General features: G+C 43.7%; 1 protein-coding gene across 5 annotated transcripts; it reads right to left on the reverse strand.

Annotated features, from left to right (window-relative positions):
• Positions 1 to 1,026: 1,026 nt before the first annotated feature.
• Positions 1,027 to 15,034, reverse strand: pdk2a (pyruvate dehydrogenase kinase 2a). 5 transcript variants are annotated; one of them, XM_029707517.1, is made up of 11 exons: positions 14,811 to 15,034; positions 10,594 to 10,735; positions 6,721 to 6,792; positions 6,461 to 6,645; positions 6,274 to 6,363; positions 5,992 to 6,069; positions 5,545 to 5,621; positions 5,350 to 5,448; positions 3,573 to 3,683; positions 3,202 to 3,315; positions 1,027 to 2,891 (listed from the first exon to the last, which is right to left on the reverse strand). In XM_029707517.1, the coding sequence occupies exons 1-11, from the start codon at positions 14,926 to 14,928 to the stop codon at positions 2,748 to 2,750; spliced, it is 1,230 nt and encodes a 409-aa protein (XP_029563377.1). In that variant the 5' UTR covers positions 14,929 to 15,034; the 3' UTR covers positions 1,027 to 2,747. The 5 variants fall into 5 exon arrangements, with proteins under 5 accessions (XP_029563377.1, XP_029563387.1, XP_029563368.1 ...); XM_029707527.1 differs by lacking the exon at positions 14,811 to 15,034 and adding an exon at positions 12,359 to 13,033; XM_029707508.1 differs by lacking the exon at positions 14,811 to 15,034 and adding an exon at positions 11,341 to 12,348 and having other exon boundaries at positions 6,461 to 6,618.
• Between the last annotated feature and the right edge of the window lie 2,040 nt (positions 15,035 to 17,074).

The raw sequence follows: 17,074 nt of genomic DNA on the forward strand, positions 1-17,074 counted from the left end.
AAGCACAAGCATTTCGCTACACTCACCATAACATCTCCTAACCATGTATATATGACCAATAAATTTGATAACAGTGACTCTAGCCAGCTATCTAAACTTGTAGTAATCATGGCTGAATTACCGACCGGGCATGAAGGGCATGTGTCCAGGTCAGGGGCCCTCATTGTATAATTTTAACATGGCATAAATCACAGCAAAATGTGTAGAATTTCAAGAAATGAGCATGAGACTAACTGTAAAACTTTCCTTACTTGACTAGGCCACCCTCGATTCCATTCAGTCAACAAAGACGAGGCTGTCCCTGCAAAAAAATCCCTGCAGCTCTGACATCAAGGCAGCCTAGTTGTTGTCAGGTAAATCACTATGTTACAGTAAGGCAAAATGAAACACTGAGGATCATGCATTATTAAAGATAGTGTCCCGTGTAAGGACTAACAGTAGTCATGGATGTTCCAGGGAGAGCTTTTTGTTTACTATGGGCTGCCTGTAGAGGCCAGCTCTCACACACTAGGCATTGGGTTAACTACAACCTGGGTCAATCACTTCTATTTAAACTAAACTCCAAGTCATTGTGGAAGATAACATGGCTGTTCTAAATAGGCTGATGGAATAGGTCAAAGAAGAGAGTCAGGGTACTGACAGAAGCACATGCAGGGTGACATTCTAGATGTCTAGGGACATGTATACTGTGATGAGAGCAAGGTAGAGTTACTGAATTGAAAGGTCATGGAGCTGGTTCCAGCCAATGGCAAGATACAATGGTTTCTGCCTAGAAACATAATCACACTGATTATCTGGGCCCGGACAAGAAACAGCCACTAGGCTCGACTCCTTACACAGATTAAATAAGCAATATAGCACAAATTAACCATACCCCTTCATAAGGCTAATCAGAAACAATTATTTCAGGTCTACATGAAATGCCTTGAGATTGGTGGCTAGGGGTTGTTTCTGTACAGGGTAATATTGTCTTTATCTTCAAGCCCCAGTCACCAGCACTACATTACAGAAGTATTAAAACAAGCATTTGTCATTGAAATAGGTTTAATAATACTACATATTTACAACAATGCCAATGAAAAAAATATTTATTAAAAAAAAAAAACATTTAATATAACTGAAGACATGTATAGAGTTCATTACAAAATAAAAGGGAAGTGATGAAAGTGGACAGGCTGGGAGCATCTTCCCATCACATACACAGCATCAAATATTCCTATGTGACTGGCCTTAAGGGTCACAGACGATAAGAACGATGTGCTTTGCCCTTTGGGACGCGTTTTAACTAGCTTCTGATGAACTTCGCCACAGGCAATAGAACTCCGGTGCGTAAAAGATGAACACTGGCTTCCTATCACAAAGTATTTCACAGTCTTACTGCAAATTAACTTGGGTAAAATTGTTTCCACAATGTATGGCTCTAGAGCTTGAATTCACAGGAATACAGAAAGTCACAACACTGAACAGACCAACACATTTTTGTTAGTTGAATCCTGTCCATTGAACTGGCAAGAGAAAACATACTTGAAATGATGAAATCAATATATAGACATCAGGACCAATACTCATGAAGGCATCAAGACATGGTAGAACAGTACTTAATATTATTTTAGAATCAAATAAAGGGACTCCATGCAATGGCACTAGTAAGTCATTAGCAGCCTTCTCATAGACTGAATACTACATTGTTAATAATGTACATGTTTCAAGTAAAGAAAACTTGACTGACGCAGTTAAGGCTGAGGTGGCATTTTCTGACAGTCAGCGATTTGGAGCGAGGGAGGTCTAATGCCCGCCAGGACATTCAGTTATTCTACAGTACTGGTTCATCTAAGGACTTCTACCACACTTCAACATCTCCAGCTCATTTCCGTTTACAGTACATAAAGATCCTCTCAGAGAGGTCAACCAACACATTGGATTGTCTTTTCAACCTGGGTCTGGTTTAGGACGCAACATTCTGAATGTTGCAGATAGAAAAATGTTATGTATAGAGATGGCGTGATTCCCTAGTGGACATGATAGAAAGGCTTGGCTGTTCTACACAACGTTTCTAGCTGAACGTTCCATAACGTACTGAACGCTACCCTGCTGTTACATATTCTCACCTCGGTCACGCTACACCCTCTCAATAACATACTAGACACAGTATCTGGGTCTTCAGACCCACCCTGCCACATCTCTCCCCCCCCCAAAATGAAGTATGACATTGGGACCTCACTACCCTGCACACCCTCCCATGTGTATTTCATCAACGTCGAGCGATAGTAAAAGGCAAAAGCTGACACACACCCAGAAATGTTTTTATAGAAGTGCTGACTAACGGAGAGTAAACTAGAAAAAGAAAGCCACACATTCTTATGCTCCCAAACATTTCATGGGTAAAGCAACCGTGTTTGTATACCCATTAAACGTTTGGGAGGATAATTAGTGTGTGACTATTTTGTTTATCACCACCATCTGGTACTCCCATAAGAACCCTCATGGAGGTGAACAAAAATTATACTTTTTTTTTTAAGTGCCATTACACAATGTTTCCCCCCCTACTTCCATAAATCCCCAATCTAAGCTAGAAGAAAACCCCGAAGGGCATCATTGTGAGAACAACAAGAAAACATGCCAAAACCAGGATGGAAAACAACATCCAGTCATATGTGGGGGGTTAGGTGTCTGTCTGCCTTGGCTGCGGGGGGGGGGGGTTGGCATACAGAGCCTCAATCTTAACCAGGGTGGCGTCGACATTATCCTCATTTGGCTACCCTGTAAATGGTCAGGTCCAGGGGTTCTCTGCTGGGCACACACCAGTCGTCTGCCTCCTGGCTAACCTTGTAATTCCGCAGAGCTGTCTTGTTGTACACCGGGAGCCTCTCCACAGAGTCTGTGGACAAGGCCTGTGGAGGGAAGGAGATCGAGTTGTATTTTGTGTTCAAAGCATCCCCCCCCCCAAAGAAAGAAAGGGCACTTCTCTTTTCCCCACTAGCACGGCCTTCGCTGATAAATACTTTGTCCAGGGAAAAACGTAATTGATACGCTTGTGATGTGTTGTCTCACCTAGCTATCTCAACATGAATGCACTAATTTTAAGTCACTCTGGATAAGAGCATCTGCTAAATGAAAAAAAATACAAAATTCAAATGAATCCATAGCCAGACAAGTTATATGACAATTACACGAGTCCCATTGTCTCAGTATGTAGCTTACCTTCATGTGGATGACAGCGTCAGTGCCGTAACCCTCCATAGAGTAGAGCTGCAGGTTTCCCTGGAAGTACTGAGCGTAGAGTCGGGAGATGGGCAGGCCGTAGCCAAAGCCAGCCTGGAGAGAAGACGACACGACAGGGCTCTAAACCATGGCCGCTTCAATAGTCTGATAAACATGGGTGTTTTGGAAAGTTCGGATAGAAATATGTATTGTGTAGAACAGACAGCCATGCCTCTCTGACATGTAGAGTAAGGAATCATGTCAGCTCTACTTCACAGCATTTCTACCTGCAATGTGCGGAACGTTGCACCCTCCTGAATACGAACCTGGCCCGTGAAAGAATAGACCTGACAAAAAACAGAGGCACTCACCAATGGTGTCTGCGAGTGCTCACCCCTCTCTGGCGTGGGGGCCGTAGAGTACATGTAGCTGAAAAGATTCTCAATCTTCCTGAAAGGGACTCCACCACCCCTGTCACTCACCTACGCATCGCCAGAGAGAGAGAGAAGTAGGGCAAGAGAGAGAGAGAAAAAAAAGCAAGTCAGGCATTAGAGGAATGGCCAGTCATAAAAAAGGTGGAGAAGCTGCCAGAAAGGTGGGTGTCCCTTGTGCCATTGGCTTGAATTCAACAGCCTGCCGTACGATATGCAGATTAGATGCCTTGGTTCGGCCTATCGTCAAGGTAACTGGACAACAAGGCCACTCAGTTCCCTCTGCTGTGTTTTATGTCACTGCCAGGGTTGTATTCATTACGGAAACCGTTTAAGCACCAAACAGAGCAAATTGAGTTTCTATTGGACAAATTCAGGTAGGTCATTCCCCATTTAAGAAACGTTTTGCCACAGTACGGGGTAATGAAGACTCCCCAGGTGCACTGGTCAGCTCACCAACAGAACAAGCAGTACTGAAATCAAATTACTACAGGGCAAGGTTAATGGGCTCTTAGTAAGGAAGTCAACGTAAACTCAATCCTGTTAATCTAATCTGGGATTAGCAGCTTGGTTTAACATTAAAACAGAATAAACAAGGGTCAAAATCTTACATAACAGCTTTAAATAAGGATTGGGGGGAATGGAGACAAATAAAATTAAAAGTAAGATTGTCAATTCATTATGCCACAGATTATCATTAGCACTTGAGTGTGACAACGGATTAATTGGGAATAGTGGCAATTGTAATGTTTCTAAACATAGCAATACAATTCACTAACATACCGTAATTTCCGGACTATAAGCCGCAACATTTTCCCCAGGCTTTGAACGTCGCGGCTTAAACAATGACACGGCTAATATGGATTTCTCCCACTTTCAATTTTTTTTCTCAAAAGAAAACACATTCTGTGACGTGTTCAGTTTTTTGGCGGCATGAAGCTTTCATTAGACCAATGAAATTGCCGAACGGGTTAAGGTCAAACATCTTTTTTGTTTACTGTTTAGATTAAATTGAGCGCTCTCAAACTTCCCATCATTCTGATTACGGTAGTCATTTTGTCACCCTGATTCCTGGGGGTACAACAAAGTATTTGCAGCCACTCGACATCAGTGTAAATCGTGCATTTAAGGTGGCGCTCCGTGTTCAGCGGGAGGCTTGGATGACAAGTGGGGAGAAATCCTTCACTAAAACGGGCCGCATGCGAAGAGCCAGTGGGTCCTGACAGCGTGGAGCATTGTCAAAAAATCCACTATCATCAACGGGTTTCGAAAGGCTGGACTGCTGCGTGTTGAAGAGGGCTCAGCGGGGGATTTGCCTCCGGATGAAAGTGACGAGAGCGACAATGAAAACGACCCAATATCGGATGAAGCAATTCTGAGGCTATTCAACTCCGACACCGAAGGAGAGGACTTCAGTGGTTTCAGTGCACAGGAGGAAGAAGATAGTGACCAATGACTTTCTTGGTAGGCTACCGTTTACTGCAAATGTTTTATTTTTTGTTACAAGCCGTGTTTCGTTAAAGCCTATTTATTTTTGTTACAAGCCGTGTTTCGTTAAAGGCTGTGTAAAGTTAATTTGTTTCAATGTACCGGTAGGCACCTACGGCTTATAGACATGTGCGACTTATTTATGTTCAAAATAATATATTTTTTTAAATTCAGTGGGTGCGGCTTATATTCAGGTGCGCTTAATAGTCCGGAAATTACGGTACTGTACCTTAATTGACAGGTCCTCTCCTCCAATGGCCACCATGACTTGAATGGGTGGTAGCCTGTTGCTGGATTCATGGTTCTCAATTGTGGCCCTCATAGCATTCTGGAAAACGGACCAATAGACAACGTAAAATTCACATTCACAAGTGACTAACATCTTCGGTCTAAGAATACATTTTTAATGCAGGTTCTACCATACCTTGAAAAGCTCAAACAACATGTGGTAGAGATGGGAGGGCACATAGACAATGCTTATAGGTTGTTTCCGGTTGTTGACTGGGTAAAGCAAAAGAGAATAAACATCTGCAGTTTAATTAAAATTCAAAAGCCATTAGGATGTAAAGCATCATTGACAGATTCGGTTGACATCCATTTGGATTATTCTGGGAAGAGAGGGGAGTTTAGTCACAGTGTCAATATTGTTGGAGGCAGCCAGCCATCGCCACTTATCCATTACTTTTGCCTCGCTGGAATAATTACTTGGCCCTCAGGTCCAGACGGCAGAGATTGTTGGTACACACAGGGGTGGCGCTCAGACAATTTCATCCAAGACTCCCAAATAAGCATAAAAATGGTAATCTGCATGCATGCGTCATAGGTGATATCAGTGGAATAGATCATTAGTTATCCTTGGTTTGTTTCTTACCATTCATTTCTTGCAGCATCAGGTCTGGCGAGCTCAGATAGTACTGATCACACACCAACTTGGCGCTCTGGTAAGCATCTGGAAAAATACAACACCATGAAATGACACAATACGGGTGCTTGGGTACAAGAGAAATCCTGGCATTTGTTTTATATTTCACTACATCAAGAAAATACAATTTGTCACCTCTATTCTCTCCATGCACCCATAGGATATTACAAGTCTATATAATCTATGACAGCTCAAAACCACATTAAAGATCCATGAATTATTATTTTCTACCTCTGACCACCTCTGTGACATCACAGTGAGGGTCGATGCTCCCTATTGTGTTGGGGTGAAGTGGATTCGTTGCTCCATCAAAGACAAGAGCTACAGGGAGTCCAATGAGTGGAAAAGTCAGTTTCAAAATGGCCAACAATTGTCTATAAAAGAATGGGTAACTTAGTGGACTGACATCTGTACTCACTGTGCTGGTTGATAAGCATGCGGATAGATATACGGCTCATGTAGAAACGGTCCAGGAAGTACTGAATGTTCTGGTTGGTGACTGGGTCCTGGCCGTACACCGACTTGTACTCAATGATGCCCTGTGCCATGGTGGGCACTACGTCATTGTGCCTGTTTCTGATATTCACCAGGGTGTCCACAAACCTAGTGGATAAAAGGCGACTGTGACAAACAGCCAGGTAGGCCCTCTCAATCTATCAAAGATGATTGAGGACTTACTCATGCAGGACACTGTGGTTGTCAGGAGTCTTGTCCAAGAACTCCAGGATTTCCATCAAGCTCTGGACATACCTGAAAACACATTTGTCAGTTTGCATCATTCCTGAGTAGTGTGGTGTATATGTTTAGCTGCAGCAATACAACTTATAACTAGGGTTGCAAAGCTACCGGTAATTTACCAAAGTTCCCAGAATCTTCAGTAATTAACAGAAAACCAATGGCGATCTATTTTCATTTTAGTCATTTATACTTGAACTTTTTAAAATGTATTCATATGTAGTATTCATTCATCAGTGTCCATCTCATCCATGAGTTTCTAGTAGACAGACCATACGGTTCAAGAGAAAATAGCATCTAATCAACAATGGCATTTTCAATTAACTCGCCAGCTCTTCCAACTATTGACTTTTTTGCACAACTGCCACCAGTTTGACGTCAAAACATTAACAAATGCATATTGACATAGTCAAATAAATTAAAGGATATTTCATACTGAAACCCTCATATTAAAAACTCCAAATGGTATTCAATACATTGATAGCTGTAAAACATTATCCTAAATATAAGCTATGTCATTCTATTTCATATTTAAAAACCTTATGTAATTATTGAACATGTGCTAAGGCCAGACAGAGGGCCGAGGATAATCTGAAATACCCAAAAGAGCCACTTGATGTCTTGTGATAGATTACATAAAATCCTTAAAATGTTAATTCTATAGCTAGAGGACTCCTGATATCTCCAGAAGTGATAAGTATACTTTGTCTTTATCTGTTGTGATATAGTACTGTGTTTTTGCTAGCTGGGGACATCTACTTTAAGTGCTGCCTGTCTTCCCAGTGGCCTACTTGGTGTGTGAACTGCATCATTTGCAGATAGTTGTCGACACATCAACCAGGATCAAGGTAATCAGTGGCTGTATTGGAGGGGGAGTGGTTTCACCTCTACTAGGCAATCAGCAATTAGTACAGGGAGGCGTGCTCTCCACCTCTGCTAAGCATTCCCCTGGTTTGTCGCAAAACTAAGACCGTTGCCGAAACGAAAAGGGTTTTGCTGAGTTGTTGGAGGAATGAAAGTGAGGAGGGCTCCACACCACTCTCACATGAGTATCTTACCTAGTTATTTACAGATTCAAATGTTGCTCTTTTGTAGCTTTGGCAACTATGTGTGTTTTCTATACCCGTTTGCACCTCTCCCTGTAGGCTTTATAGACACTCCCCACTCCTTGGCTGCAACCCTTGTAATTTAGTGTACCCCGCGCGCACAACCCATTTGGAATTCAGGGTCTCTGGCAGTGTTTGGAACTGCCGACCTGCGGTCAAGAGCGCTGAGTTCAGCTCAGCCTATGCTGACCTTCAGTCCCTTGACTTTTTGGCCCAGACGGAGACATGGATCACCCCAGAGAACACTGCTACTCCAGCTGCTCTTATTCATCTGACTGTTCTCTCTGAGAGCATCTGGTCGTCGCAGTGGTGGCACAGGTCCACTCATTTCTCTTAAGTGGAGATTCTCTTCTCTCTCTCTCACCTGTCCATCTCATTTTAATTCCATGCTGTCACTCACTTGTCCACTCAAGCTTAGCGTTGTCATCTATCGCCCACCATGTGTCCTTAGAGTTTGAGCTTGACTCCTTGATAAGCTCATTTCCTGATATGGCTCACCGCTTTTCGTAATTGGCAACTTCAACCTCCCAACGTCTGCTTTCGATTAGTCCCCCCCCCCCCCCCCCCCCCCCCTTGCCTCTTGACCGTTCCCAATCCCCCCCGACTCATAAGGCAGGCAATACGCTTGACCTCATTTTTAGAGGCTGCTCGCCTACTAATCTCACTGTACCCCCAGGTCTCTGATCACTACTTTGCCACTCAGCCCCTACACAGATAGTCATGCGTTGTAGCAATGTTCCCTCTCTCTCCCACAACTCTTTCCTCTATCCTATCATCTCTCCCTTCTGCTAAATCAGTCTCCCTCCTGTATACTGATTCTTCAACCCTACTCTCCTCCCTTTCGGCATCCTATAACTCACACTGTCCCCTTTCCTCCCGCCCTGATCGGCCCTCCCCTGTTGCGCGTTGGCTGAGTGACTCATTGCGAGCTTACAGAACATGGCTGCGGGCAGCTGAGCGAAAATGGAGGAAAACTAAACTTCCAGAGGTCCTATTATCCTTTCACTCTGTCCTAGCCAGCTTCTCTTCCTCTGTATCCGCTGTGAAAGCCAAGCAGCTGCCTCTAACCCTAGGAAACTCTTCCACCTTCACCTCCCTCCTTAGTCCTCCAACCCTTCCCCCTCCGGACGACTGTCTACCACTTTGAAAAAAAGGTTGACATCCACAACTCATTCACTCAGCCTATTGAGTCCACTGGTCTCACATAGAACTACCGCACACCTTGACCTCTTTCTCCCCTCTGTCCAGATGACATCCTGTTACTAGTGAGGTCTGGCCGCCTGACAACCTGCCGGCTCGAGCCCATCCCCTCAACTCTTGTCATCTCTCTCAGAACGATCTTCTTGACCCTAACCAGTCAGGCTTCAAGACGGGTCACTCAAACGAGACTGCTCTGTGTCATGGAGGCTCTCCGCACTGCCAAAGCTGACTTTGTCCTCATCCTCCTAGATCTATCCGCTACCTTCGACACCGTGAACCATCAGATCCTCCTCTCCACCCTCTCAGGGCTGGGCGTCTCAGGCTCTGCACACTCTTGGCTTGCATCCTACCTGGCAGGCCGCTCCTACCAGGTGACGTGGAAAGGATCTGTGTCTGCACAATGAACTCACTACTGGTGTCCCCCAGGGCTCTGTTCTAGAACCTCTCCTCTTCTTTCTATACACCAAGTCACTCGGCTCCGTCATATCCTCACATGGTCTCTCCTATCATTGCTCTGCCTTCTGACACCCAGGTGTCGACACGCATCTCTGCATGCCTGGCAGATCTCAATTTGGATGTCGGCCCACTACCTCAAGCTCAACCTTGACAAGATGGAACTGCTCTTCCTCCCGGGGAAGGCCTGCCCGCTCAAAGACATCTCCATCACGGTTGACAACTCGAGTCACCACCCCAGAGTGCAAAGAACCTTGACTGCAACTCACTGTTGGCTGGGCTCCCTGCTTGTGCCATCAAACCCCTGCAACTTATCCAGAACGCTGCAGCCCACCTGGTTTTCAACCTTCCCAAGTTCTCTTATGTCACCATGCTCCTCCACTGACTTCCAGTAAAAACTCAGTGGATGCGAGACCATGGTGCTTACCTATGGAGCAGCAAGAGGAACTGCCCCTCCCTACCTTCAGTCTATGCTCAAACCCTACACCCCAACCCGAGCACTCCGTTCTGCCACCTCAGGTCTCTTGGCCCTCCCACCCCTCAGCGCCAGCTCAGCCCAGCCCAAGCTCTTCTCTGGCCTGGCAACCCAATGGTGGAACCAGCTTCCCACTGAAGCTAGGACAGCAGAGCCCATTCCCATCTTCCCAAAAACATCTGAACCCCCCCCCACCTTAAGATCAATGCCTGTAAGTCGCTCTGGATAAGATCCTCTGCTAAATGACAAAATGTAATACAATTCTGGTAGTTTACTGGTAAACTTAAAGTTTCCACCCTCTTGTTATATGAATTTTCAAACAATATTTGCAAATGTGTGATCTGAATACAAAGGCTGACGAATGGGCCAACATGGTTTTAGATATAGGCCTTCAAACAGCAGTGCTTTCCCTATATTAATGGCTTTCCCGATGCAAAGCCCACTGCAGAAACTGTCAGGAAGGGAAAACAGAAATAGCTTATATGAACTACATTTTCAAAGGTGAATGAAACAAAACAAAAAAAAAATTAAATTCAGTATCACCCTCAAACTTAACTACTCTTACAGAATATTCACTCTTACCAGCTCTGCACCATCTGCACGGAAGGGGTTGTAAGCAATCGGTCAGGTAGCAAATTGATCTCCTTCATGATGTTAGACAGTCGCACAGGTAGCTCTTGTCTCAAAAAGACAAATGATGTCGTCTCACATGCATTGGTGGAACCTGGAAAAAAATGAATAAAGTAGAGGCAGGCAGGCCTAGCTTCTTTGCTCTGGGAGACCTGTACATAATGGGCTCCTGTCGCTGAAGGATACATCCTGTATTCCTGAAACAAGCCTATTTACCAGCCCTCTGTTTTGATAAACTTTTCCTGTCACTGAAGGCTTGCCTATAATCCAGAATGCCTTACCAGTTGCTGAAATGTGTTAACTAATGGTAAAAATCAGCTTTTACATTTCCCGAAGCTCACTCCCTAGTCACCATACTGTAGCTCTCACCACGAGATTACTGCGTGATCCTAGATGGCAGCGCACCGAATATGGAGTGAAGTCGGTGAACTCTGGAAAAGTTGTACTAGCTTTAATGGCGAGCCACTGGGGGAAAAAAAACTACTTCAGACAGACAATTAGGTTGCAGCAGTCTTCTCCTACAGTCTTGCTTTGGTACTGCAGTTTAACTAACACCCGGCCCAGAAAGACAATTTCCATAGACTGCCACAGAGAAGTCAAACTTCCTAATAAGACACTTTAGTCATCACCTTTGTGCACAAAACAGCCATTGAATTATTCAAAAAAATTGTTACTGAGCCTTTTTTTTTTTTTACTCACATTTTATATTTATCCAATGTCTGCTATGTTTTTGGAAGGCTTCGTCACTGCTCCCTGTGCGCACATGTGAAGTTGGGCCGTGTAAACCGGATGCAACCCGGATATAGAAGGTCCATGAACTCCTTGAGGCAGGCCGGGCGCCTGCAGGCTGACTTCGATTGTCAGTTGAACAGTGTTTCCTCCGACACATTGGTGCGGCTGGCTTCCGTGTTAAGTGCGGTTTGTTTCGGCGGATGTATGACTCGACCTTCGCCTCTCCCAAGCCCGTTGGGGAGTTGCAGCGATGAGACAAGATCATAATTGGATATCACGAAATTGCAGAGAAAAGGGGGTATAGCTGGCTGCATAGACTCCAGTTGGCCACAGAATATCCATCATATTGACCAGATACTAAGTGGCCGCTCCAACGATGAAAAGAAAATCTCAAAATGTAAGGAAGTTGGGAGGAGGCAAGATCAGATGGGACCAGTCTAGCCAATGAGGGCAGATATGCATGGTCACAACTTGGTGTTCTCAAAGTTGCGGGATGTCACGTGTCCTTATCAGTACACTCAAAAACCACCTAAGCATTACAACACTTCTCGCTAAAATAAGCCACATGTAGCAAAGAAGCCATTATTTCTTAACCAAATTCAACACTCACTGACATCAATACAAAAACACCCCGCGTGGTGATTGTAAAATAAAAATGACAAACGCCACCCGCTGACAGATTTGGGGCCCAGTAATCCCTCCTGAGGCAGGTGGCAAATACGACGTAAAGGAATAATAGCCACATCTGCTAGCCGGTTGGGCTAGGGACGTACTAGCCTTCAATGACAGGAGCCCAGTGTGTAGGCTACAAGGTCTCCCAGAGCAAAGAGTGCAGCCTGGCTAAATAACTTCTATACATTTCTAGTAAGGGAAATTATACATAAGGTAGGCTATAATAGGAAATAATGTCAGTGTTTTTGTGCCAAATTATGAATCCATAAAGATAACATTGTTGCAAGTGCTGTTGAGGTATAGGATAGCATACTTCTGAATAGTTTACTTCTGACCAATGTTCCCTCTAAGCTGTGTGCGGGCACGCTGTAGCCCTGAGACTACCGCACAGTCCCCCCAGGACTGATGCGCAGAAATATCAGCCCACGAAGAGAAGCGGTGGTCACCAACCAGTCGATCACGATTGCCTGGTCACTCTCCAAGGCATTCCTAGTCGATCGACAAACATTTGTCATAAAGAAAAAAAACTATGAAGACTTATGTTCCTATAATTTTTGTGTCTCAGGCTGTTAGGGTTAGCTGCACCCGATTCAGCTGCCCTGCGCTCCAGGTAGGCAAACGGTTGCCATTTTGAACCATTTCATGTCTGAAAAGGTACAAAGTCTGCTTTCCCGGATAGAAAATCAAGTGCACTATAGGCCTACCGCTGGCCAATCGGATGGCTCAGATTAGTGTCTGCAGTAACATAGCAGGCATAGAAGAAAGCTAAAGTAATGTCATTACTGTGAGATTTCAAAACGTTAAACCATGACTAGAGAGAGACTGTCAACAAACTGCTGTTTTGAGTGAGTTCATGTTTCAGTTCTTACTCAGCACTGTCAACAATTTGTATTAAACACTTCTATACGCCATAAAATGCAGGCTGTTCTTATTTCCACTCAGGGAACAAACAAGCACCGCAGCAGTAATGAATGAGTAGGAAAGTGTATCGATAGGCTTGCATTGTTGTTATTATTAGCGGCTTGGGTCTTTTAATATCAAGGAATATTTCTCTGTTCATAGGAGTAACAACATGAATTGCGCATGAGGCAGAAGTAATGCGGTGCGACTCGAGTTTCGCAATCAGCTGGAAGACGGTGTCCCTTTTTGGTCAGTGTCAGTGGAGGAAATGGAGAGCAGAGGGATGTTGAGAAGCGGACATTCAGTCTGCTGCTCTCTCCCTCCGCTGAGACTGACCAGCTGATGCAGGCACCATCAGCCCAGTAAAATAAAAAGCTAAATGTGTGCTCACTCAGCTGTGCCTCAAGTAGTACAACAACGGATCTATTACCGGTGTGATCATATAGACTACCTCAATGTTGAAATGTTTTATTAATGACCCAATTAATGCATTGGAAGGGAAATTCAAGCAAAGTCAATGTATTGGGCCTATAGCTTACTGCACAAACCTAATTGCTACAGTACTGCTTTTAATTGGTTAATGTTGTATAGCCTTACATTTAAGTCAAACAAAATCTGAACGGTAGATCTCTGCTTGCATTTTGACTAAAAGTGATCGATTCAAAGGTTGGTGACCGCTTTTCTACAGCTTTCCCTGTTAACACTTCGCTTTGCGGTGGCAACTGATCGAATCAACTCGATATTAGCCACCTTCAATGCAACATCCCGAAACAAAACGCGTCGGTGTAGGATTCTATTGCATTTACACATGACTCAGCCCGGTGCGGCATAACCAATCAGAGCTGCAGTAGGACTATATGCAAATAGACCATTGCCAAATATGGATCTGTGCCATTCACTTTGAACTGAACTGTGTTAACAACATGAGCAAATGGGCTTGTTCTGAGATCAAAGGAAGAGCTGCAAACTGTGCAGTTTTTGTCTTAAAAGGGGCAGTGTTGTATTTTGAGACAGGCTTGAATAAACTATGTAGCCAATAGGCAGGATGGCATAATGTCTGATTCGCTAATAAATGGTATGGGAATAAATGCATTTTATTTAGTAAAGTGGTTACTTGCATCAAACAACATTTTCAGCCACCTCTGTCTGAAAGACAAGTGGATAAACAGGTTCATGTCAAGCCCTGCATGTTTTTTCTACCAAGTCTCATGGAATGTTGGCCTACATTTAACACCACACATTGGCTGCTACGGTAGGCTGTGTGATAGAACAGCCATTTCCATGTTAATGTTATGGGATGCATTTTCTCCATCGTTTTTGATGGTAGACTCACATTATGATGAAGTAGCCTACTTGGCCACTTAAAGCTAACTTAAAGCGGGTACAGACTCAGTGTTCACAGTAAACGCGCGCTGGAAGTTGCAGTTTTTACAACGTTCAAGTTTGCGCTCAGCATAAATGACATTTGCTCAGTGGCGAAAACAATTAGAGGGAACATTGCTTCTGACTAGCAGTTAAATGGGAGTTTGCTACAAATGCTGACGCAATACTCAGCACTATGAAGTAGCCTAGTCTAGGAAAGGCAGACCAAAATACCCAGGAATTTCGCCCAGTAGAGTAAACTGAAACAAATGCGTACATGCCAAGACAAGCATAGTCTTGTATCTGTCATTCAAAACAAATCTCTCTGAATCTGACCATTCAAAGTGGTGCAAAGTCATAAATCACACTAGCCGCCTATGTCGCTCCACAACAAGAGCGCGATAAACCTCCAATTGAATTGCATTGCCTCAGCTCAATGTTACATATTGCATTAAATAATTGTCAGTTGTCCAACACGGTAGCAACATTGAAGGGCTACTCACCAAAATCGAGAAATTGTTTCATAGAGAGTGGTGACGGAGAAAATTTTGCAAAATGTTCTATATGTTTAGGCACATTGGCCAATGTAGCATTTTTCATTATAAACCTCACGAATTTCATCGTTGGTGTTTTCAGTAAATCGCTTTGAGAAAAAAACTAAATAGGGCTACTACAAGTGCTGCTTCTGTTCCAATGTTGATTACCTAAAAGACAGGCTCGGTGAAAACCTGCAGCCAATAGAACACCAAAGTGGTTGATTTACCATCCAATAAAAAGGCGGTGGGTCGGAGGAGGGGAGGGGCTTCTGACTAGACAGTTGACGCACCCACAACCTTTCACAGCTTCTAGCTTCTTACAAATAGGCTTCTTTTCCATTTTATTTTACAAATTGGCTTATTTTGAAATAGAAGGCTCTAGAAATATCAGGCTCTGGAAAATAGAACTGCTGGACAGTTTGAGGGTAGAATGTCCTCTCATCCAAAGTTGCAAGATGCTCTGAATAAGTAGGCTTCCAATAGAGTACCACAGTATGAGTCATAATACCCATAAATCCTAGCGGTCAAACAGTGAAATGGTTCCAATATTTTTTCCACCATTCATTTTTCCCTTAGGGGATTTTAGAAACACTTCAAATAAGGGCTGTGTTTCGTGTAGGCTTACCCTGGTCTGACGTTTTGATAACCGTGTAAATCTCTCTAGGACAAGGTGACTTTTATCAATATTTGCGCCTACACGAAACACAGCCCTTATTTTAAGTGTTTCTAAAAATCCCCTATGGGAAAAATTAAGGGTGGAAAAACGATTTCCCTGTTTGACAGCTAGGTTTCATGGGTATTATGGCACCGCCACTGTGGGACTCTATCTCTATGATGTGTTGACCACAGAAACTGCAGCCATCATATGATAATTGCACCCCAATGCACTACCACTATAAAACACGTAAACAGTAAAAACATGAACAGTTAAAGGCCCAGTGCAGAAAAACATTTCCACACTGAGGTGGGAATAATATTGTGAAAATTATGATAATGCCCTTTTAGTTAGTGATGGAGCCGTTTGAAAAGACCACCTCAAATTTTTGCCTGTTTTCGTGGGATGGAATTTTGTCCTGCCTGGTGACATCATAACAGCTCATTTTCAGTCCGTCCCCCCTCCTACTCAGACCACTCCCAGACAGTGAAAGAGAGCGACCTGGCTCTCTGTGTTTGCTGGTCTGTGATCTGATAGCACCTCCCTGGGTAAGATGGGAATGAGGCAACCTCAGAGTTACACACAAGGATACTTTATTGACACACACAGGAATGAAATGGACATGGAAAGCTAGTGGTTCTGTAACAGGAGAAAACAGAAGCAATGAATGTACACATACCTAATGAATACACCAGGGCAAGAATGCACAGATATCAGAATAAAGCAGTAATAAATGATAAAGGACTGTATGGAAATTTAAGCTGACATGCTGTTGAACAACTGGCCGTAATATACACAAATACACAACTTTATACACACACCATCCCACATGTCCAGAGATATGAATTAGTCCAGTTGTTGTGCAGGACAGCGATTACCTCATACCCCTGCACATCGACTCAGTACTGGTACCAAGTGTATAAAGCCAAATTATCGTTACTCATTGTCTATTTACTCCTCTTTATTCTTTTTCTATATCTCTTTTTTTCTCTCTGCATTGTTGGGAAGGGCCCGTAAGTAAGCATTTCACTGTAAGTCTACACCTGTTGTTTAAGAAGCATATGACAAATAAAAATTACATTTGTTATGCGCTTGCTGCTCTCTCTGTGACTGCTTGAAGGAGACTGAAAAGTGACAGATGGGCAGATGTCTGGCCCGCTAGCAACCGCCCTAACAACTGCCCTGTCAACCAATCAGTGACCAGGGCCCTAGGTGTAAAGGACAGTTTATGACATTATGACCCCTAGCCTAGCCTGCTAGGCTCCAGTGCAGGAAGGTTGCCTACTGCAAAGGTTAGAAAGTTAGTGTTTGCGTCTCTGAGAGGACGGTGAGATGGTATGCTAAGAGTCTCCGGCAGGGAATTCATAACAGATAGTCCTAGCAAAATTCTTGCTTGAGAAATTGCTCTTAGCTAACAAGCTGTTTTTGTTTATTTTTGACCATTTTAATTGAAAACAGTATGGTACTTAATTGTTACCCAGAAATGATTTGATATTGAGATAAAAACGACTGCTTTGGACCTTAAATATTCAAGAGTATTGCTGCATTCAAGTTCTAGTCAGAACTAGGAACCTCC

The sequence above is a fragment of the Salmo trutta genome, chromosome 2 (genome assembly GCF_901001165.1).
Source record: "Salmo trutta chromosome 2, fSalTru1.1, whole genome shotgun sequence".
Lineage (NCBI taxonomy): Eukaryota > Metazoa > Chordata > Actinopteri > Salmoniformes > Salmonidae > Salmo > Salmo trutta.

Excerpts from the sequence above, each read along its gene's own strand:
- pdk2a (XM_029707501.1), bottom strand. The coding sequence starts at position 11,638 with ATGATCTTGTCTCATCGCTGCAACTCCCCAACGGGCTTGGGAGAGGCG. Across the intron at positions 6,364-6,460 it reads CATGCTTATCAACCAGCACA|CTCTTGTCTTTGATGGAGCA; the intron begins GTGAGTACAGAT and ends GACTCCCTGTAG. Across the intron at positions 6,070-6,273 it reads TGTCACAGAGGTGGTCAGAG|ATGCTTACCAGAGCGCCAAG; the intron begins GTAGAAAATAAT and ends GTATTTTTCCAG.